Source organism: Gopherus evgoodei, chromosome 3, assembly GCF_007399415.2.
Source record: "Gopherus evgoodei ecotype Sinaloan lineage chromosome 3, rGopEvg1_v1.p, whole genome shotgun sequence".
NCBI classification, from domain to species: Eukaryota; Metazoa; Chordata; order Testudines; family Testudinidae; genus Gopherus; species Gopherus evgoodei.
In genome coordinates, this window is record NC_044324.1 from 74,359,533 (window position 1) to 74,381,399 (window position 21,867).

A 21,867-nucleotide genomic window follows, 5' to 3' on the forward strand; every position below is an offset into this window, starting at 1 on the left:
CACAACCCCTGACGCCGCGTGTAGCCAATCAGAGCGCGCCAGCTCGCAGGCCCCCGAGCGTTGCGTACCTGAGCGTTCCATCCGCCCAGTAGTACCCCGCCTGGAGACCTTCTCTAGCCGCGGCAGGTTAGGCGGGGCGGGGCTAAGAGGGAAGCTGCTCGTGGGACGGGGTTCTGGGGCCACGTGGGGGGCGGGGTTGGGAGGCCCCTAATGGTGGTAGGGGCAGGAGTGGGCAAACTTTTTGGCCCGAGGGCCACATCTAAGCTTGCGGAACGGTATGGAGGGCTGGGTAGGGAAGGCTGTGCCCCCCCCAAGCAGTCTGTGCCCCATCCCCTATCCCCCCACCTCTGACTGCCCCCCTCTGAACCCCCAACCCACCTGCTCCTTGTCCCCTGACTGCCCCCTCCCAGGACCCCCTGCCCCTAACCACCCCCTAGGGCCCCCCGTCAACCCCCTCCCAGTCCCCTGACTGCCCCCTCCCAGGACCCCCTGCCCCTAACTCCCCCCCCGGGACCCTACCCCCTATCTACCCAGCCCCTTTCTGAATGTGGCCCTGGGAACATGGGCGGAGGACTCGGGGGGAGCAGGGGCAGCCGAAGAGGCGGTTTTCCCTTCAGAGCGCTGCCTCTCTCCGGCCAGCTGTGCGGTGCTCTTCCTGAGTCCTCTGGCCGCGCTCCCGCCACCAGCACCGCCCGCCCCTGCAGTGCATCCCCTCCCCCCACAGGGGGTGTGCCGGTGCTGAGCTGCCCGAGTGCCTGGCCCTGGGTCCCCTTGTTTAGGGGTCTGTGCCAGGGCACCCTGTGTTCACTGGTAAATCTGCCCCTGAGCCGTGCCGCCCGGCTACCAGCACGACGAGCTGAGGCTGCGGGGGGGACAGCAGGGGAGGGGCCGGGGCTGGCCAGGAGCTCAGGGGCTGGGCAGGAAGGACCCATGGGCTGTAGTTTGCCCACTTATGTAGTAGGGGCCCAGTGAGGGGCAGGATTTCAGACTGTGGGTGAGTCTCAGCCTGAAGTGAGTGCTGGATGGCCGTGCTTTTGGGGCTGTCATAGCATTCCTTCTCAGATCTGAACCTTAGAGTTCAGAAAATGAGATACTAGCACCTGAATCCTCTAAGCTTAATTACCAGCTTAGATCTGATAGCGCTGCCACCACCCAAAAATATAGTATTTTGGGGCACTCTGACCTCCCCAACCTTTCCTGGGGACCCCAAGAACCCAGATCCCTTCGGTTCTTAAAACAAGGAGAAATAAACCATTCCCCCCCACCTTTCCCCCTCTCAGAATTTCCCTCCCTGGACTATCCTGAGAGATACTGATCCAACCTCTGAATCACCATACAGAGAAGCATTTCCCTTCCCTTCCACAAAGAGGCAAACAGATTCAAGGAAAACAAAGAGATTCTATCTCTCACCCTCCCGTCTCCCCCACCCGTCCTGGTGAGTTATCCCAATCCCCTGGAATAAAACAAGGGAGACAAGAAAAAAAATCAATCAGGTTCTCTAAAAAGAAACCTTTTAATAAAAGAAAGGAAAAAGTAAAGAATTATCTCCGTAACTTCAAGATGTAAATATTACAGGGTCCTATAGCTCACAGACACCAGAAAGAGACTTTCCCCCCAGTACCAATACAAATCAAAATATTCCCAGCAACTACACATATAAAAGTTAACCAGCCAGATCCACAATTGCAAATAGAGTGAAACAATCAAAAAAACCTAAACTGCCTGTTTTTACTTACTATTAGAAAAAAAACGTAGAGAGCCTGTAGTAATGTCTGGTCTCTCTCAGACCCTCTGAGAGAAGACCACACAACGGACAAAGAACACACACAAAAGCTTCCCTCCGCCCAAATTTAAAAGTATCTTGTCTTCTGATTGGTCTTCTTGTCAGGTGTCCCGTTCCCTGCTTGTAACCCTTTACAGGTACAAGAGACATTAACCCAATCTGTTTATGACAGGGGCGGGGGGGGGAACAGAGTGGGATGGAGAAGGGGGTTGGGGCAGCGGGGCTGAGGTCTTGGGCAGAATGGCCAGTTCCCTCATTTCATTATGAGTCTTGCAACATTGGGCATTTTCCCTAAAGCTCCAGCTCCTGGAGTCATGGGATACAGGAGAATTTTGACTTACGTTTTTTCAGAAGAAAAATAAACTTTCTGCTCCTCATGGTTTTGGGTAAAATGTAGAAAGCATGGCCCTGTGAAAGCCTTAATGCAATAGACAAATGTAAAGACCTCAAAATCCATTGTTTTCAAAATCTAATGATTTTAAACTAGTTTTCTGGACTTTTAGGGGCTCATGAGCAGAGCCCTGTGACATTCTTGATTTTTTTTTTAAATATTTTATTTTGGGGGAATTTCTTATTTCATTTTATCCATTCCCTCCCCTCCCCTCCTCCTGGGTGCATTTGATCCTCCATCTGGAAGGATGGGAGGACCTGGGGGGAGATCAGGTCCTGCCCCCTATCCCCCCATGGGTTAGAGGTCCTGGGGTTGGGTAGGGGTTTGGTTCTGTCCCCAGATAGGCAGAAGGCCCTGGGAATGAGTGAGTCAAGTTCTGTCCTTTGGATGGGAGGATCTGTCATAAACAGATAGCTAAGGGTTAATGTCTCTTTCACCTGAAACACCTGACCAGAGAACCAATCAGGAAACTGGATTTTTTCAACTTTGGGTGGAGGGAAGTGTGTCTCGGAGTCTTTTGTCTGTCTGCCTGTTTCCTCTGAGCTTTGGAGAAGTACTTTTTATTTTCTAGTCTTCTGTTTCTAAGTGTTAGGACAAAGAGATCAGATAGTAAGTTCTATGGTTTCTTTTCTTTGGTATTTGCATGAATGTAAGTGCTGGGTGCTTTGATTTGTATTCTTTTTGAATAAGGCTGTTTATTCAATATTCTTTTAAGCAATTGACCCTGTGTTGTATCATCTTAATACAGAGAGAACATTTGTATTTTTTCTTTCTTTTTATATAAAGTTTTCTTTTAAGACCTGTTGAAGTTTTTCTTTACTTCAGGGAAATTAAGTCTGTACTCACCAGGGAATAGGTGGGAGGAAGAAATCAAGGGGAGAGCTGTGTGTTGGATTGCTAGCCTGATTTTGCATTTCCTCTGGGTGAAGAGGAAAGTGCTTTTGTTCCAGGATTGGGAACGGAGAGGGGGAATCACTCTGCGTAGTTTCACAGAGCTTGTGTCTGGGTATCTCTCCAGGAGCATCTGGAGGGGGGAAGGGAACAAGGATTATTTCCCTTTGTTGTGAGACTCAAGGGATTTGAGTCTTGGGGTCCCCAGGGAAGGTTTTTCAGTGGGACCAGAGTGCCCCAAAACACTCTAATTTTTTGGGTGGTGGCAGCGGTACCAGGTCCAAGCTGGTAACTAAGCTTGGAGGTTTTCATGCTAACCCCCAAATTTTGGACGCTAAGGTCCAGAATCTGGGAATAAGGTTATGTCATGGTGGCAGCGGCGGGATATAGACAGAATCCAGAAGCCAGTAGGAATATTATATTTTTCTTTTCTCGGCTAAGGGCTTTTTAGCAGAGAGAAACAGTTTGGTTTTAAAAGGGAACCAGAGAGAATTTTTTTTTCTGCTCTCTCTAGCAGTTTGTGGTTTGCATGTTAAGCGAGAAGACTGTTTAGGGTCTTTTGTCATGCAATAGCCCTCCCATTAGGAGGCAAAGTACCAGCACTTATATGCATGCAAATAAAGTGGTTTTTCTGGTTTCCCTTAATTGAACATTAGCTAGAGAGAGAAAGGGAAAAAAGCACTGTTGCTAGGCAGACTTCAGGAGGCAACAGAGAGCCTGCAGTTCAGAAGATAAACACCGGAGGGCACCCCAACACAAGAAAACAGGAACCATGACTTCTAAGGCAAAAATGGAGGCCGAAGACAAATTCAGAGAGGCTGAACACAGGCGACAACTGGAAATAAAACAAGCAGAGATGGAAATAAGAGAGAGAGAAAGAGAGGCGGCCCACCGCCGAGAAATGGAAAAACAACAAAAAGAAATGGAAAAACAACAAAAAGAGAATGAAGAGAAGGAAAAACAGAGAAAACATGAACTGGAGATGGCAAAAGCTGGGCTGCATGTGCCAGCCAACCCTAACAACCCGGCGCCAATTATTGCTCCACAGCACAGAAAATTTCCCACCTACAAGGCAGGTGATGACACCGAGGCCTTCTTGGAAAATTTTGAAAGAGCCTGTCTTGGGTACAGCATCCCCGAAGACCAGTACATGGTAGAATTAAGGCCACACCTCAGTGGACCTTTAGCAGAGGTGGCAGCTGAAATGCCTAAGCTGCAAATGAATGACTATAAACTTTTTCAAACCAAGGCCAGATACAGGATGGGGATAACCCCAGATCATGCCCGTCGGCGTTTCAGAACCCAAAAGTGGAAACCAGAGGTGTCATTTCCCAAACACGCCTACTACATTGCAAAAAACTATGAGGCCTGGTTAACAGGAAACAACATTCAAACCTTGGAAGAAGTGAACCTCCTCATACAAATGGAGCAGTTCTTGGATGGTGTTCCTGAAGACATCACACGGTACATACAAGATAGAAATCCCAAAACTATCGCTGAGGCGGGGGAGATTGGAGCCAAATGGATGGAACTGGCAGAAAGCAAAAAAGCTACTGTCAAGGGGAACGATTACCCCAGGGGGCACACAGACCATAAACCCTACAACCGAGGACAGCCAAAGACCCTCCATACCACCCAAGTAAAGCCACAGATACCCTACTCTTCAACCTCACCAGTCTCCAGTAACTCACCTCGGCCCAGTGACCCATCAGATGGAAGATGCTTTAAGTGTAATGAACCGGGACATATCAAGGCCAACTGTCCCAAGAACACCATGCGAGTGCAATTCATTACACCACCATCACACCAAAGATCCCCAGGCCCGGATGCCTCTCAAATACCCTTGGAGCGAAGGGAAAATTTGAGAGTGGGCGGAAAGAAGGTTACTGCGTGGAGAGACACGGGGGCACAAGTGTCAGCTATCCACCAATCCTTCGTTGACCCCAAATTCATCAACCCAAAGGCCAAAGTTACAATTTACCCCTTCATGTCACAAGCTGTAGACTTGCCTACAGCTCAACTGCCTGTCCAGTACAAAGGCTGGTCAGGAATGTGGACTTTTGCAGTCTATGACAATTATCCTATCCCCATGCTACTGGGGGAAGACTTGGCCAACCAGGTGAGGCGGGCCAAGAGAGTGGGAATGGTTACCCGTAGCCAAACCAGGCAAGCTTCCAGACCCATTCCTGTTCCTGAGCCGTCCACAGAAGCCCCGTCTGTGTTACCAGAGACCCAGACAGAGGCAGTGGACCCGGATTCCATGCCTACCACTGAAACAGCCACAGCATCTCCAGTCCCAGGCCCGGAACTGGAACAGCAACCAGCACCAGCAAGTGCAACCACATCTTCAAACTCAACGCCAGAGGGCGCCAGCAAGCCAGAACTGGCAGAAGCAAAAGACAGCCATACCCAAAAGGCTCAGCCAGAGCCTGAAATACCCTCAGGTGCACCAGCGGAGAGCGGTTCACCAGCAACGGAAACAACCCCATCACCTACATCGCTTCCAGAGGGACCAAGCCCAAGTCCACAGTCTGAGGAAGAACTGGTGACCCCAGCCTCAAGGGAACAGTTCCAGGCTGAGCAGGAAGCAGATGACAGCCTTCAGAAAGCTTGGGGGGCGGCACGGAGCACCCCACCGCCTCTCAGCTCTTCTACTCGATCCCGGTTTGTTATAGACCAAGGACTTTTATACAAGGAAGTTCTTTCTGGTGGACACCGGGAAGAATGGCAGCCGCAAAAACAGTTGGTGGTTCCAACTAAGTACCGGGGGAAGCTCTTAAGCTTAGCCCATGATCATCCCAGTGGCCATGCTGGGGTGAACAGAACCAAGGACCGGTTGGGGAAGTCCTTCCACTGGGAGGGGATGGGCAAGGATGTTGCCAAGTATGTCCGGTCTTGTGAGGTATGCCAAAGAGTGGGTAAGCCTCAAGACCAGGTCAAGGCCCCTCTCCAGCCACTCCCCATAATTGAGGTCCCATTTCAGCGAGTAGCTGTGGATATTCTGGGCCCTTTCCCAAAAAAGACGCCCAGAGGAAAGCAGTACGTACTGACTTTAGTGGACTTTGCTACCCGATGGCCAGAAGCAGTAGCTCTAGGCAACACCAGGGCTAACACTGTGTGCCTGGCCCTAACAGACATCTTTGCCAGGGTAGGTTGGCCCTCTGACATCCTTACAGATTCAGGGTCTAATTTCCTGGCAGGGACCATGGAAAAACTGTGGGAAACTCATGGGGTGAATCACTTGGTTGCCACCCCGTACCACCATCAAACCAATGGCCTGGTGGAAAGGTTCAATGGAACTTTGGGGGCCATGATAAGAAAATTCATCAACGAATTCTCCAATAATTGGGACCTAGTGTTGCAGCAGTTGCTGTTTGCCTACAGGGCTGTACCACATCCCAGTTTAGGGTTTTCACCATTTGAACTTGTGTATGGTCACGAGGTTAAGGGGCCATTACAGTTGGTGAAGCAGCAATGGGAGGGGTTTACGCCTTCTCCAGGAACTAACATTCTGGACTTTGTAAGCAACCTACAAAGCACCCTCCGACACTCTTTAGCCCTTGCTAGAGAGAACCTAAAGGATGCTCAAGAAGAGCAAAAGGCCTGGTATGACAGACATGCCAGAGAACGTTCCTTCAAGGTAGGAGACCAGGTTATGGTCTTGAAGGCGCAACAGGCCCATAAAATGGAAGCATCATGGGAAGGGCCATTCACGGTCCAAGAGCGCCTGGGAACTGTAAACTATCTCATAGCATTTCCCAATTCCTCACTAAAGCCTAAAGTGTACCATGTTAATTCTCTCAAGCCTTTCTATTCCAGAGACTTACAGGTTTGTCAGTTTACAGTCCAGGGAGATGATGCTGAGTGGCCTGACGGTGTCTACTACGACGGAAAAAAAGACGGTGGCGTGGAAGAGGTGAACCTCTCAACCACCCTGGAACGTCTGCAGCGGCAACAAATCAAGGAGCTGTGCACTAGCTTCGCCCCATTGTTCTCAGCCACCCCAGGACGGACTGAACGGGCATACCACTCCATTGATACAGGTAATGCTCACCCAATCAGAACCCCACCCTACCGAGTGTCTCCTCATGCCCAAGCTGCTATAGAACGGGAGATCCAGAACATGCTACAGATGGGTATAATCCGCTCATCTACCAGTGCATGGGCATCTCCAGTGGTTCTGGTACCCAAACCAGATGGGGAAATACGCTTCTGCGTGGACTACCGTAAGCTAAATGCGGTAACTCGTCCGGACAACTATCCAATGCCACGCACTGATGAGCTATTGGAAAAGTTGGGACGTGCCCAGTTCATCTCTACAATAGACTTAACCAAGGGGTACTGGCAAGTACCGCTAGATGAACCTGCCAAGGAGAGGTCAGCATTCGTCACCCATGCGGGGGTGTATGAATTCAATGTCCTTCCTTTCGGCCTTCGAAATGCACCCGCCACCTTCCAGAGGCTGGTAGACGGTCTACTAGCTGGACTGGGAGAATTCGCAGTTGCCTACCTCGATGATGTGGCCATTTTTTCAGACTCCTGGCCCGAACACCTACTACACCTGGAAAAGGTCTTTGAGCGCATCAGGCAGGCAGGACTAACTGTTAAGGCCAAAAAGTGTCAAATAGGCCAAAACAGAGTAACTTACCTGGGGCACCAGGTGGGTCGAGGAACCATAAACCCCCTACAGGCCAAGGTGGATGCTATCCAAAAGTGGCCTGTCCCAAGGTCAAAGAAACAGGTCCAATCCTTCTTAGGCTTGGCCGGATACTACAGGCGATTTGTACCACACTACAGCCAAATCGCTGCCCCATTGACCGACCTAACCAAAAAGACCCAGCCAAATGCCGTTAAGTGGACTAATGAGTGTCAAAAAGCCTTTACCCAGCTTAAGGCAACGCTCATGTCTGACCCTGTACTCAGGGCCCCGGATTTTGACAAACCATTCCTAGTAACCACAGATGCATCTGAGCGTGGTATAGGAGCAGTGCTCATGCAGGAAGCAACAGATCACAACTTCCATCCTGTCGTGTTTCTCAGCAAAAAACTGTCTGAGAGGGAAAGTCACTGGTCAGTCAGTGAAAAGGAATGCTATGCCATTGTGTACGCCCTGGAGAAGCTACGCCCATATGTTTGGGGACGGCGGTTCAAACTACAAACTGACCATGCTGCACTAAAGTGGCTTCATACTGCCAAGGGGAACAACAAGAAACTTCTTCGTTGGAGTTTAGCTCTCCAAAATTTTGATTTTGAAATTCAACACATCACAGGAGCTTCTAACAAAGTTGCTGATGCACTCTCCCGTGAGAGTTTCCCAGAATCCAGTAGTTAAAAAGTGTTCTTAAAATGTAAAAGTCTGTTAGTTATATACTTAGTAGTATATGTAAAGGTGCATGTGTTGTATTAATCTGTTTATTTTCAAGTTCTAGAAGGAAATTGCCGCCAGTGAGCTTCCCCACTGTCTGCAATTTGGGGGGCGTGTCATAAACAGATAGCTAAGGGTTAATGTCTCTTTCACCTGAAACACCTGACCAGAGAACAAATCAGGAAACTGGATTTTTTCAACTTTGGGTGGAGGGAAGTGTGTCTCGGAGTCTTTTGTCTGTCTGCCTGTTTCCTCTGAGCTTTGGAGAAGTACTTTTTATTTTCTAGTCTTCTGTTTCTAAGTGTTAGGACAAAGAGATCAGATAGTAAGTTCTATGGTTTCTTTTCTTTGGTATTTGCATGAATGTAAGTGCTGGGTGCTTTGATTTGTATTCTTTTTGAATAAGGCTGTTTATTCAATATTCTTTTAAGCAATTGACCCTGTGTTGTATCATCTTAATACAGAGAGAACATTTGTATTTTTTCTTTCTTTTTATATAAAGTTTTCTTTTAAGACCTGTTGAAGTTTTTCTTTACTTCAGGGAAATTAAGTCTGTACTCACCAGGGAATAGGTGGGAGGAAGAAATCAAGGGGAGAGCTGTGTGTTGGATTGCTAGCCTGATTTTGCATTTCCTCTGGGTGAAGAGGAAAGTGCTTTTGTTCCAGGATTGGGAACGGAGAGGGGGAATCACTCTGCGTAGTTTCACAGAGCTTGTGTCTGGGTATCTCTCCAGGAGCATCTGGAGGGGGGAAGGGAACAAGGATTATTTCCCTTTGTTGTGAGACTCAAGGGATTTGAGTCTTGGGGTCCCCAGGGAAGGTTTTTCAGTGGGACCAGAGTGCCCCAAAACACTCTAATTTTTTGGGTGGTGGCAGCGGTACCAGGTCCAAGCTGGTAACTAAGCTTGGAGGTTTTCATGCTAACCCCCAAATTTTGGACGCTAAGGTCCAGAATCTGGGAATAAGGTTATGTCAGGATCGGAGGGGAGTGGTGTAGGCCATGGGCAGGTGGTTGCAGAGTACCTCAACCTGCAAGGGTGACTCCTGTCCTGTGGTGTTGGGCCCACTTCTTCACTCCCGGCATTGCAATCTGGCAGATGGGATCACAGTGCTTTTCACTCAAGTTTGGCCTAGCCACCCCTATCACTGGGGAAGCTGGACCAAACCTAAATAGTGCCGTGTCTCTGTGCAGCAGGTCACAACCCCCAGACCAAGAAGCTGGACCCAGCCCCTTGGATAGAATCCACTGTTGCTGGGTGAGTTTTTCATTTTATATCATTTTAACAGATGGTTTTCATTTTATGGTGTGTCATTTTGCATTTATGAAAAACAGTGTTCTACTCATGAGTTTTGGACACTTTCGGTTGGTAATACTGTTGACAGCTCCTTCTATTAAGTGTCTCCTGCAGCATTTCTGTCCTCCAGGGTAGGCAGTAGCTGACCAGTGTTGAAATGGACTTAGCTGACAAGATGGGGATGATCCAAGCCAGGGGTGGGCAAACTATGGCAGATGGGACACATCCGGCCCATCAGACCATTTAATCTGGCCCTCAGCTGGAGTGCAGGGTCTGGAGCTTACCCCGCTCCGCATGTCTCCTAGGAATCAGCCAGCATGATCCGCCTCCGGCTCCTACGTAGTAAGCACAGGTGTGGCCAGGTGGAAGCCGCATGGGAGATGACTGCAAATGGAGCAGTGAGCAGAGTTGCCTGGTCATGCCTCAGAACCGGAGGCGGGACATGCTTCGGGGAGCTGTTTGTGGTAAGTGCCCAGAGCCTGCACCCCAGAGCTCCCCCTGTGCCCCAATCCCCTGCTGCATCCTGATCCTCCTCTTGCCCTCCAAACCCATTGATCCCTGGCCAGAGCCCCCTCTTATACCCCACAGCCCCATCCCAGAGTCCGCACCCCAGCCAGAGCCCTCACCTCCTCCCCACACCAACAGCCTGCCCCATCCCTGATCCCCTTCCTGCCCTTTGAATCCATTGGTCCCAGCCCAGAGCACCATCCTGCACCCCAAACCGCTCATCCCTGCCCTGCCCAAGAGTCCTCATCCCCGCCCCCTTGAACTCATTTCTGGCCCCACCCCAGAGCCTGCACCCCCAGCCAGAGCCCTCATCCTGTCCCGCACCCCACCCCCAATTTCATGAGCATTCATGGCTCGCCATACAATTTCCATACCCCAACGTGACCCTCAGGCCAAAAAGTTTGCCCACCCCTGATCCAAGCCCTCTGTTCCCCATTGCTGCATATACACCGCATTGCGGGAGAGGTGGATAATTCTCTTCATCACATTTCAGACTTTGAGAGAAGATTATAATCCATACAAAAAGCAAATCATTTCAGATTTGTTGCAAACTCACCTGAAGTTATAGTCATTTTTGGAATGTTTGGTGTAAAGCCCCAGCTCTTGGAGTCAAGTGATAATTTAAACTTTCATTTTATTATTATTTTAAGGACGTTTCTAGCAATTGTGGTTGTGGAGAAACCTGGAAAATGTGACGCTGATGTAGTGATGTTTGCATGAGTTTGCAGCGAATCTGAAACAAAAGCTTTGAGGGTCATCAGGCATCTTAGCTTTTCATAATGCTTTGTCAAGATATAGAAAAGAGGAAGAAAATTTAATTTCCTGATGTTATAAACTGGAAAAGGATATGCTCAAAGAGGGAGAGAGAAATGGTGAGACTTCTCCCAGCCGAGATCTGAATCTACTGGTGAATCTGTGTCCTGCATAACTCATTTAATTACAATACATAGATTTGGGCTGATATCTCATGCAGACTTCTAAATTTTCACCCTCTTATATGCTGTTCCTACTATCTGTAGAGGTGTATCTGTTTTGTGTGACATTCTTTATTTGAATACAATAAACTGTTCCCAAAGAATAAAATACTACCTAGAAGAGAGAGAGATGTTGCAATACACAATGTGCTTACCTGATATTGTCCTCTAGTGGGTTTCATGGGTGGGTCATCAACTAGAAAGTTTTATCCCTTATTAAGCATAGAATGCCATAGAAAAGAGTGCACCAGAATGTTGAATACACACCCAACAAAGTCTTAAATTATCAATGAAAATAGATTGTAAAGCCATACACATCCTCCTTGATTATCTAGTCCAGTGGTTCTCAACCCTTTTCCAAACTGCTGTGCCCCTTTCAGGAGTCTGATCTGTCTTGTTTCACCTCACTTAAGAACTACTTGCTTACAATATCAGACATTAAAAGAAGTGTCACAGCACACTATAACTGAAAAATTGCTTACTTTCTCATTGTATGAAATTTCAGTTTGTACTGACTTCTCTGGTGCTTTTTATGTAGCCTGTTGTAAAAGTAGGCAAATATATAGATGAGCTAATGTACCCTTGGAAGACTGCTGTGTGCCCCAGGGGTAGATGTACTCTTGGTTGAGAATCACTGATCTAGTCTGAGCTCTTAAAGTAGCCAAAACGTTTCCAAATGTAACCAGAGCCAGTCAAGCCTTTCTTGGGTGTTCAGTTAGAAGAGGTTGTGGGTCCAGGGCAGTGGACTGGGTGGCAATCTGGGTCAGTGCTCTTCCTAGCTTTGAAGCTGACTTTGTGGAAACTTGTGCAAAAATCACTCTCTATGCTGCTGCTTCCCCATCCGCAAAATGTGTTACACATTTGCAGTGCTTTGCAGCACTGATTACAATTATGTAGTTTGCCCCTTAAGCTCAGCAAACTAACGACTATGATGCATGCCCAGTTTCTGTTTTTTTTTAGAGTTAAACTCATCCTAATGCAAAACAATGGGGGCAAAACAAGGACTATTTATTTCCATGCCAAGTTTTCTTTTGCAACGCCCCTGTTGTAACTGTTGCTTTGCTTGGAGTGCTCGCAAGGTTACATTTATTAATGGACAGACTCTTTCCTCGCTCAGCACACTGGACCAGCAGCCAGAAGCCCTTCAGCGGGGTGGCATGCTCTTTGCTCTAGGGTCTGAAGCCAGCCTAGGGTCGTGCCAGCGAGCTCCGTGGCTCCCTTGCCCGCTGCCCCCAAGCCAAGCTGTGCCCTGGCCCGCTGGCTGGGTGCGCGCAGTGCTCGCATAACCCATAGCCCCGCCTCCACCATGGTCTGGCGCGAGCCCCCAGCGGCCCCGGCCCCGCCCGGGCTGAGGGGTTTGGTGGTGCGAGCAGTTCTTGCTGCGCCTGGTGGGGATCGGAACAGGCCCCCACCCCCTGCCGCGTCACGTCCATGTCGGGGCGCCTCCCGGAGCTTCAGCGGAGCAGGAAGGACCGTGCTCTGCTGGCTTCTGCCGCCACCTCAGTCAGGCTCACGGGCGCAGCTGTGAGAAGAGCAGTTCATGGGCGCCGGCCGTTGGTAATGGACTGGTCTCACGCACACCCAGCAGAGCTCGACTGACCCGGGCCGGCCCTGCTGGTGAGCCTTGGCCCGCCCAGGGTGGGGCGCGGGCGCCTAGGCCCACTCAAGTTCATTTGCCTGCCCTTGGCTCGGCTCTCGGGCCGCCCTGCGCTGGGTGCGGCTCTGGAGGGCAGAGCGGCTGGAGCACAGGGCCGCAGTGCACGCCCCGCGCCAGCCCTCCCCGTCCATGACACGTGGCCCCGGGCAGGGTTGCGGCCCGACCCCGGCCCCGGGTGTGCGGCTGAGCCCCCGGCCTGGAAGCGTGCCGCTCATCTTTTCTGATAGTCCGTCAAACGCTTGTTTTATCTGCATTGGCTCTCTGGGATCTTCACAAAGACAGACGGCGCTGTTGACTCCTCGGCTACGTATAGCTCCAAGGCTCGTTAAGTATTTCGATAATATTCGCCAACTCCGTGTTGTTGTGTGCACCTAAACATTGAGGCATGTCTGGTCAGAGGTGATTTTACAAATCCCTTGTGGGGTAATGGATAGTGGCAAAGAGCTCACACTCCTGCTGCACCTGAGTTTAGAACCTTTCTTAGGTTTACACATGGGGAACACTGTCGCACTTGCTTAACTTGACACATGTAATTAGTAGCATTGAACTCTATGGGACTGCTCCAATGCACAAATTAAGCCTATGCATACAGTTAAACACAATTTTTTGCATGATTATACCCTTAATATTTTAACTTTTTTTTTTTTTTAGTATGTTAAATTATGGAACACCAGTTAAGCTCCAGAGCTAAGGACGAGTTGCATTTTGCACAAAAGCAGGGATTCAGTTTGTGTGTGGAAAAGTTACAGAATCTCCTTCCCAATTTTACAACTGATTTAATTTTGGATACAGAATGAATGTTTTGAGTATTTACAAGTAAATTCAATAACTAATTTGAGTTAAATTATTTTTAAAATGGTACTGTATTCTAATGGCATCATAGAGGGAACATATGAGAGGGAAGACCCTCTTTAAAAATCAGTTTAATTGGAGACCGAAAGCATTAAAATGCCTTAATCATAATAAAATGGTTATTACATTGTGTCACTAGGGGACAAAATTACAGTTCCTTTAGGTGTATTAACTGCATTTCTGTATTATAACATTTGAGTTTAAGTGTAATCTTAATGCTGAATTTCTTGGGTTTGTAATGATTGTTTTTGAGATATTTACTACCGTCCCAGTCCCTAAGTTAATGCACTTCTACCCCAGTGTGGTCTCCTTGAAGGCACTCACTTAGGTCTCAGGCTTCCAGCTGTCAACTTTTTCAAGGCAGAATCCCATGATTCTCCAAACTGAGGCCTTCAATTGCAAACCCCTGTATTTCACTCTGTTCACCTTAGTGGGTGTGAATTCAGTTCAGCATCTTCAGTTCTGTTCTCTGAGCGGGAATGACAGGGTTAAACAGGGCAACCTTCATAGAGCAAAGTACTGTTTATTCAGAACAAAAGCAAATCAAAGAATAATAAACAGCATATATGCATTCCTGGTTTATCAGGTGATTCCCCATGTTCTCCATGGAGACCCTGGTGGGTCTAAAATACTTCAGCTCCTTCCTCAATCCTGTTAGTTTTTGGAAGGTGTCTGAGGATATGTGTACATTGCAATAAAAGACCCTCGTGCACAACTGCGACAGCCCTGGGTCAGCTGATTCCAGTTCACGAGGCTCAGGCTGCTGGGCTATAAAATTGCTGTGTAAATGTTTGGGCTTGTGCTGGAGCCAAGGCTTCGAAATCCTGGAAAGGGGGTGGGTCTCAGAGCCTGGTCTCCTACACTTACAAAAGCAGTTTTTCCTCCCTTGGTGTTCACACCTCAACTGCTGGAAGAGGGCCTCATCCTCCCTGATTGAACTAACTTCGTTATCTCTAGCCTGATTCTTGCTTGCACATTTATACCTGCCTCTGGAAATTTCCACTACATGCATCCAATGAAGTGGGTATTCACTCATGAAAGCTCGTGCTCTGATACGTCTGTTAGTCTATAAGGTGCCTCTTTGCTGCTTTTACAGATCCAGACTAACACGGCTATCCCTCTGATACTTGTCTCCTACACCGCAATTTTTAGCCCTGCAGCTGGAGCTCTGGGAATCCAAGTCAATTGACCTGAGCTCTAAGATTCAGTGCCACTGACTTTATTTTATTTTATTTTATTTTATTTTAGTGTAGATGTACCTTGACTCTGACCCCAGGTTGAGCTGTTATTTTTGTCCGTTTTCAAATTCTGTGTCTGCTAAGCCTGTGTACTAGGTGTGATGTTATTGATATAAACTGGGACCATATAGAACATGGTTTGCAACCAAGGTTCTGTAGTGGCACCAAATCTTATGTAACGGGGGTCATATAAGGTGTCTAATACCAGATTATGGGTTGCTGGTTATGATTATGCTGTCTGTATGTCTGTATCATTTTGTAGTTGAAGTTATGGGTATTGGATCTATACTGTCTGTACTTCAAATTTGTGCTGTGTTTCTGGGAAACATCCCAGACAAGTTGGTGTTAACTCTGTCTAGCCTGCTTGATGGCCCATTAAGGACCATCAGCTACACAATTGACCCATTGAGAGGGGGCAGATACGCCTTGTAACTCAGCAGGGTGTGCAGGAACTTGCGCATGTGACTGCAGACTCCATTTTACTGTAATTTTCCACAGTAAGAACAAAGAGGTTCTTACACCTGGAAAAGCCTATATAAGGCTAATGCCTCATCTCTATCTTGTCTTCAGTCCTGCTTCTTACCTCTGGAGAGACTTTGCTACAAACTGAAGCTCTGCACAAAGGACTGATGACCCATCCCAGCGCGGGATGTTCTCCAGAGACTTGATTTGAAGCTGCAGTTTACTCCATCACTGCTACGAGCCTGAACTAAGAACTTTGCCATTACTGTATGTAATTGATTCCATTTAACCAATTCTAGCTCTCATCTCTCTCTTTTTCCCTTTATAAATAAACCTTTAGATTTTAGATTCTAAAGGATTGGCAACAGCGTGATTTGTGGGTAAGATCTAATGTGTATATTGACCTGGGTCTGGGGCTTGGTCCTTTGTGATCGAGAGAACCGTTTTATTTTATTGAGGTGTTGGTTTTCATAACCATTCATCCCTAGGATGAGTGGCACTGGTGGTGATACTGGGAGACTGGAGTGTCTAAGGAAATTGCTTGTGTGACTTGTGGTTAGCCAGTGGGGTGAAACCGAAGTCCTCTTTGTCTGGCTGGTCTGGTTTGCCTTAGAGGTGGAAAAACCCCAGCCTTGGGTTGTAACTGCCCTGTTTAAGCAATTGGTCCTGAACTGGCACTCTCAGTTGGGTCCCGCCAGAACCGCATCGTCACACTAGGCCAGACCAGTATGTGTGTGTTTTTCCCCAGAGGTGAAACTGCAAAAGACTAGTTTTTCATAGATTCATAGACTCTAGGACTCAAAGGGGCCTCGAGAGGTCATCGAGTCCAGTCCCCTGCCCTCATGGCAGGACCAAATACTGTCTAGACCATCCCTGATAGACATTTATCTAACCTACTCTTAAATATCTCCAGAGATGGAGATTCCACAACCTCCCTAGGCAATTTATTCCAGTGTTTAACCACCCTGACAGTTAGGAACTTTTTCCTGATGTCCAACCTAAATCTCCCTTGCTGCAGTTTAAGCCCATTGCTTCTTGTTCTATCATTAGAGGCTAAGGTGAACAAGTTTTCTCCCTCCTCCTGATGACACCCTTTTAGATACCTGAAAACTGCTATCATGTCCCCTCTCAGTCTTCTCTTTTCCAAACTAAACAGACCCAGTTCTTTCAGCCATCCTTTATAGGTCATGTTCTCAAGACCTTTAATCATTCTTGTTGCTCTTCTCTGGACCCTCTCCAATTTCTCCACATCTTTCTTGAAATGTGGTGCCCAGAACTGGACACAATACTCCAGTTGAGGCCTAACCAGCGCAGAGTAGAGCGGAAGAATGACTTCTCGTGTCTTGTTTACAACACACCTGTTAATGCATCCCAGAATCACGTTTGCTTTTTTTGCAACAGTATCACACTGTTGACTCATATTTAGCTTGTGGTCCACTATGACTCCTAGATCTCTTTCTGCCATACTCCTTCCTAGACAGTCTCTTCCCATTCTGTATGTGTGAAACTGATTGTTCCTTCCTAAGTGGAGCACTTTGCATTTGTTTTTATTGAACTTCATCTGGTTTACCTCAGACCATTTCTCCAATTTGTCCAGATCATTTTGTCCTGAAGGCTTATTAGTTACCCCCATTGTTTCAGTATTAGATATTTGCATTAATTACTGCCCATTATCTTTAGTTCCTGCAGGAAGCATTCTTTATCATACCCATTTGCCATGAATACAATTGCTAACAATCCCATAAATATACATATAACAATTATAAAGTCAGTATAATAGTCTATATCTGTATTCTGTAGCACTTGTCTCTCTCAATGTAATAGGCTTTGAATATGCTGTGATTGCAAAGCAGCTATCACAACAACATTCCTGTAATGTTTTAACCTTTAACTAATTATATGTACTTTCAACCTTAACTCCATTTTAATATAGTTGCTTTTTTTTCTCTTGGAAATTAAACAGCTCTGTGGCTGACTTTTTTCCATAATTGTTCCTTTTTTATTATATTGTCTTGACTGATGGAAAATTATTGCTTCAGTTTAAGAAACATAAGATCTCTTCTGTTTTCAGGTGTCTGGGTTTACAGCTGTAACATGGCTGTCACAATAAAAGAATGTCTTCAGCTTCAGCTGTTGGAAATGGAAATGCTCTTTTCAATGTTTCCTAATAAAGGAGAAATAAGCTTTCAGGACAAAAATGTTCTTTCTTATGTGCAGATGTACTTGAAAAATATAAAAGAAGGACTACCACCTCGGATTGAATATTCAATTTCTATTGATATTGATGAGCCAAAGGTGAGAACTTCCATTTACATTTTGTTTTTAACTATGCAGTTTTTGCAGTGCAGTCGTCAAAAAAAAAAAAAAAAATTCCATGCAATATTTTTACCAGATTTTTATAGTTTCCATAAAAAGTGCACAGAGTTCTTGTTTAAGCTTGAATTTAACAGAAATCCAGTGTTTGTAGTGAATAAGTAGTTTAGTTTTGTTTGAAGGAGCAATTATCCTTTGGGCCCTTTGCTGCCCTCTGCTGGTTGGCATGGAGTGCAGCAAACGTACGTACAGGAGAACCTCAGGGCTGGTGTACACTGGGGGGGGGAATCGATCTAAGATACGCAACTTCAGTTATGTGAATAGCGTAGCTGAAGTTGAAGTATCTTAGATCGAGTTACCTACCGTCCTCACGGCACGGGATCGACGTCTGCGGCTCCCCGTCAACTCCGCTACCGCCGTTCGCGTTGGTGGAGTTCCGGAGTCGACAGGAGCTTGTTCGGGGATCGATATATTGCGTCTAGATGAGATGCGAGAAATCGATTGCTACCCACCGATACACTGAAGACGTAGCCTCAGACTTACAAATACCTCAGGAAATGGAGGTTATTTGTAACTCTGAAATGTTCATAACTGAACAAAACATGGTGGTTCTTTCAAAAGTTTACAACTGAACATTGACTTAATACATCTTGAAACTTTACTATGCAGAAGAAAAATGTTGCTTTTCCTTTATTTTTTTTAGTAGTTAACGTTTACATGGCCACTTAAGACCGCTGCATCATCAGTGGTGAGGGAAACCGCAAGGAGATTTTGTGAAGTTTTTAAAATAATGAGAAATAGAAGCGCATATCATTTTTCAGATAAGGTCCAAAAAATTTCATTGTTGTTTCAAATGATAAAAGAAAAATAACAAGAAAATCCAGTTTGTGAGTCATAATCATCTTATGATATATAAATTGGAGATCCAGATTATGTAGTGTTTGCAAAGTTAATGCGACATCACTCTGTGATTGGAAGAAAGTTTATGAATTATGTTGGAAGCAGTTGATTAACTGCAGGATAGCAGGAATCACCCACAGATTTAAGTTGTGAATGTTTGGGTCATTTAGCCCATACCGTCAGGAGAGCTCTTCTGTTGTGGTATTAAGGTAGAAATACTCTGGTAACAAATGGGAATAATATCTAATTTTTATAATAGGACATCCATATATTAAATATTCCAATGTTTGAATATTCTTGTTTTAGAAAATTGTCCACCCTTGCTCTGTCAAGTTTTTAAGATAGAATTATTTACATTTGTTTACTTGTGTAGTAAATATCCCTTGAACTAAGTATTCCAGTAATTGGTTGGCCTACAATTGCCTCATCTATATTACTCTGAATAGCAGTCACCACTCCTTCACCGTACATGGCTCTTTTTGGTTTATGGAGAAATGAGAGGTTTCAGTCACCTCTCATTTGCTTTTGCCAGGTCAAATTGAGTGACAGTAGTATCATGTTACATAACCACTCTTCCCTCCGGTGTTTTGTCTCCATATGCAAGTTGTCAAACTGAGAGAGTTCTTTCTCATTCTCACAAGTAGAGTGTGAGTGAATGACAGAGAGAGCGAGCATCTCATGGTGCGGAAAGTTGTCAGACACCTGGAGCTTGCCATTTCTCTATTACAGAAACAGTAATAGTAGGAGTCTTGACAATCACTTGCCCCTATGGCTCTTTCTGGAACTGCAGTTTACATTGAAGTAGCTGCCTGCTCTGCCTAGCAATGCTCAGCACAGCCGTCTAAGAACAGGTGCAGTAGTAGGAACAGCTTCTCTTCAGGGATAATCACTTGCCTACTGCAGACTTGCAACGTTACTCTAGACAACAAAGCAGGAAAGATCAACCACATGATGGGGATGTTGCAGGTATGGACTCAGTGAGATGGGACAAAGTAAAGGGAACAGACAAAGATGATGGGATCCATGACCAAGAAGAAAATATGCTATTTTTTTAGATTGTGGCAATTTTATTTGATCATATCTTATTTCCTTGGCAGAGAAGGGCATATCGAAAGGAGGGTGAGTCTACTTTAAACCCTTTTGGGACGAGGGGAGGAGACTTATAGGCTGAGTATGGAAACATACCAGCAGTCTCCCCACCCCTAAGGATGACTGCTGTAAGTAACTTTCTAAACTGTCATTAGCTGAGGCATTCCTGGGTGGAGTGTAGGACATGGTTCCTGAAATTCCTGTTACTGTAACATGCATTTCAGTACTTGTAGATCTAATTTCATGTTTCTCTTTTTCCTCCCCGCTTAATCTTAAGGTAAAAGTAGACTTGCATGTATCCTTGCCTCACAGCTACCCTCATTCAGCACCGCAACTATTTGCAAGATCAAATGCACTAGACAGACCGAATCAACTGCAGCTCAATAAACATCTCACTTCTCACATCAGTTCTTTGGATTTAGGAGAACTGTGTGTATGTGCAGCTGTGCAGTGGGTACGAGACAACAGTGCATCTTATTTCCAAAACAGTAACGTCTCTTTTGAAACTGCTCCAAAAGAAAAGGCAGTAAAAATAATTTTTCATCGAATGTGGATCTATAGCCATCATATATATAGACAGGAACTGAAAAAGAAAATCTTTGATTGCGCAAAGCAATTAAATTTGACTGGTTTCTGCTTAACAGGGAAACCTGGTATTATCTGTGTGGAAGGGCTCAAAGAAAACTGTGAGGAGTTCTGGCATGTTATTAGATATCCTAACTGGAAACACATTTCCTGCAAACATGTTGAGAGTATGGAAACTGAAGGAAATGAGGATAAGCTTCATCTCTTTCATACTTTTGAAGATTTACAGTTCCAGGCACATGGTGATTATGGACTGAGGAATGACTATCACATGGATCTTGGCCAATTCTTAGAATTCCTTAAAAAGCATCAAAGTGAACATATTTTTCAAATATTATTTGGTGTTGAAGGCAAACATTCAGACAATCAAGTGCATAACTAGTTTTAATTTTGCGCAGCGTTACAAATGATTTTTTTCAGTTGATCCATGGATATATGATGATTAAAAACTGAGTGAAAATGATATACTGTGCTTATAGCTGTTATAATAAGGGAAACTATGTAAAGTAAGAAAATCATGGTGCAAGGATAGACCCTTTGCTTTTGTTTTAAATACATCATATGTAAAACCCTTCGTTTTCAGTTTAAACCAATTTTTACGAAAAAAATCCTGGGTTTTCAAAATTACTTGTTTTTTTTTCTGATTTTTGACCTACTTTTGTATCATTCAACTATATAAAAATTTGTATTGTATTTTCCTAATAAAACATTGCATGATATATATATATATATATATATATATATATATATATAATATGCGCAGAGGTGCCTGTTAAAGTAAGGTGATGTATTTGTGTAGAAGATATACACACAATAAACTAACAGACATGCATGCAAGCTCTGAAATGTATGCCCATCTGAAAGTACTGATGAATCTCATGCCTACCATGTACACATTTCAAGCTATTAGATAACGGTTGAAAACTTTGACACTAAAATTGGAAGAAAACTATGATTTATATCAGAATATGTTTCAGAACACAAGGAAGTATTCAAAAAAATCAAAAGAGGAGAAAAGGATGAAGTATGTGCTGCAAATGGTGTGATCCAATTATTAAATATAAATATTTATAGGCTATTAGTTCTAAGTCTACAACAGTAAACTGTTTATCTCTAAGCTCCAAATAAAATACTTCATTTGAATAAACTCAAAGTGGCATTTTAATGGTTTTTAATGCTGTTTTAGTTCTGCAGCAAACCATATTGAATTCTGTTCATCAAAGCATTAATTTACTGAATACTTTTCCCCCGTCCTTCAATCCTCTGAAATAAACCCTACTATTCTCCCTCCCCCCATAGTTTTTTGCAATGATTTTCATCTGCCTTTGGTAGTTGTAGTAATAAACACAAATTCCTGGGGAAAAAGAAATGAAATAAAATGCAAAAAATGGAGGGCCTTAATCATAAGCTTTTGAGGTTTACATATTTACTTGTGTAAATGAGTGCTAAATCTATATAATCACCATTTATCACCTCTTGGTCCATGAGACAGCCTGCAGTGCAGTGGTTGTGAATTGCGCAATCCCATACTATAGTACTCTGAATTATGTGGCCTGTCTGGCACC

General features: G+C 45.4%; 1 protein-coding gene across 6 annotated transcripts; it reads left to right on the forward strand.

Moving 5' to 3' along the window:
- The first annotated feature begins 28 nt into the window (after positions 1–28).
- Positions 29–21,000, forward strand: RWDD2A (RWD domain containing 2A). 6 transcript variants are annotated; one of them, XM_030555830.1, is made up of 5 exons: positions 29–126; positions 9,623–9,686; positions 10,031–10,189; positions 17,487–17,710; positions 19,995–20,986. In XM_030555830.1, exons 3-5 carry the CDS (start codon positions 10,099–10,101, stop codon positions 20,682–20,684), a joined length of 1,005 nt encoding a protein of 334 aa, XP_030411690.1. In that variant the 5' UTR covers positions 29–126; positions 9,623–9,686; positions 10,031–10,098; the 3' UTR covers positions 20,685–20,986. The 6 variants fall into 6 exon arrangements, with proteins under 6 accessions (XP_030411690.1, XP_030411692.1, XP_030411695.1 ...); XM_030555831.1 differs by having other exon boundaries at positions 42–126; positions 9,626–9,686; XM_030555832.1 differs by lacking the exon at positions 10,031–10,189 and having other exon boundaries at positions 19,995–20,984.
- Positions 21,001–21,867: the final 867 nt, after the last annotated feature.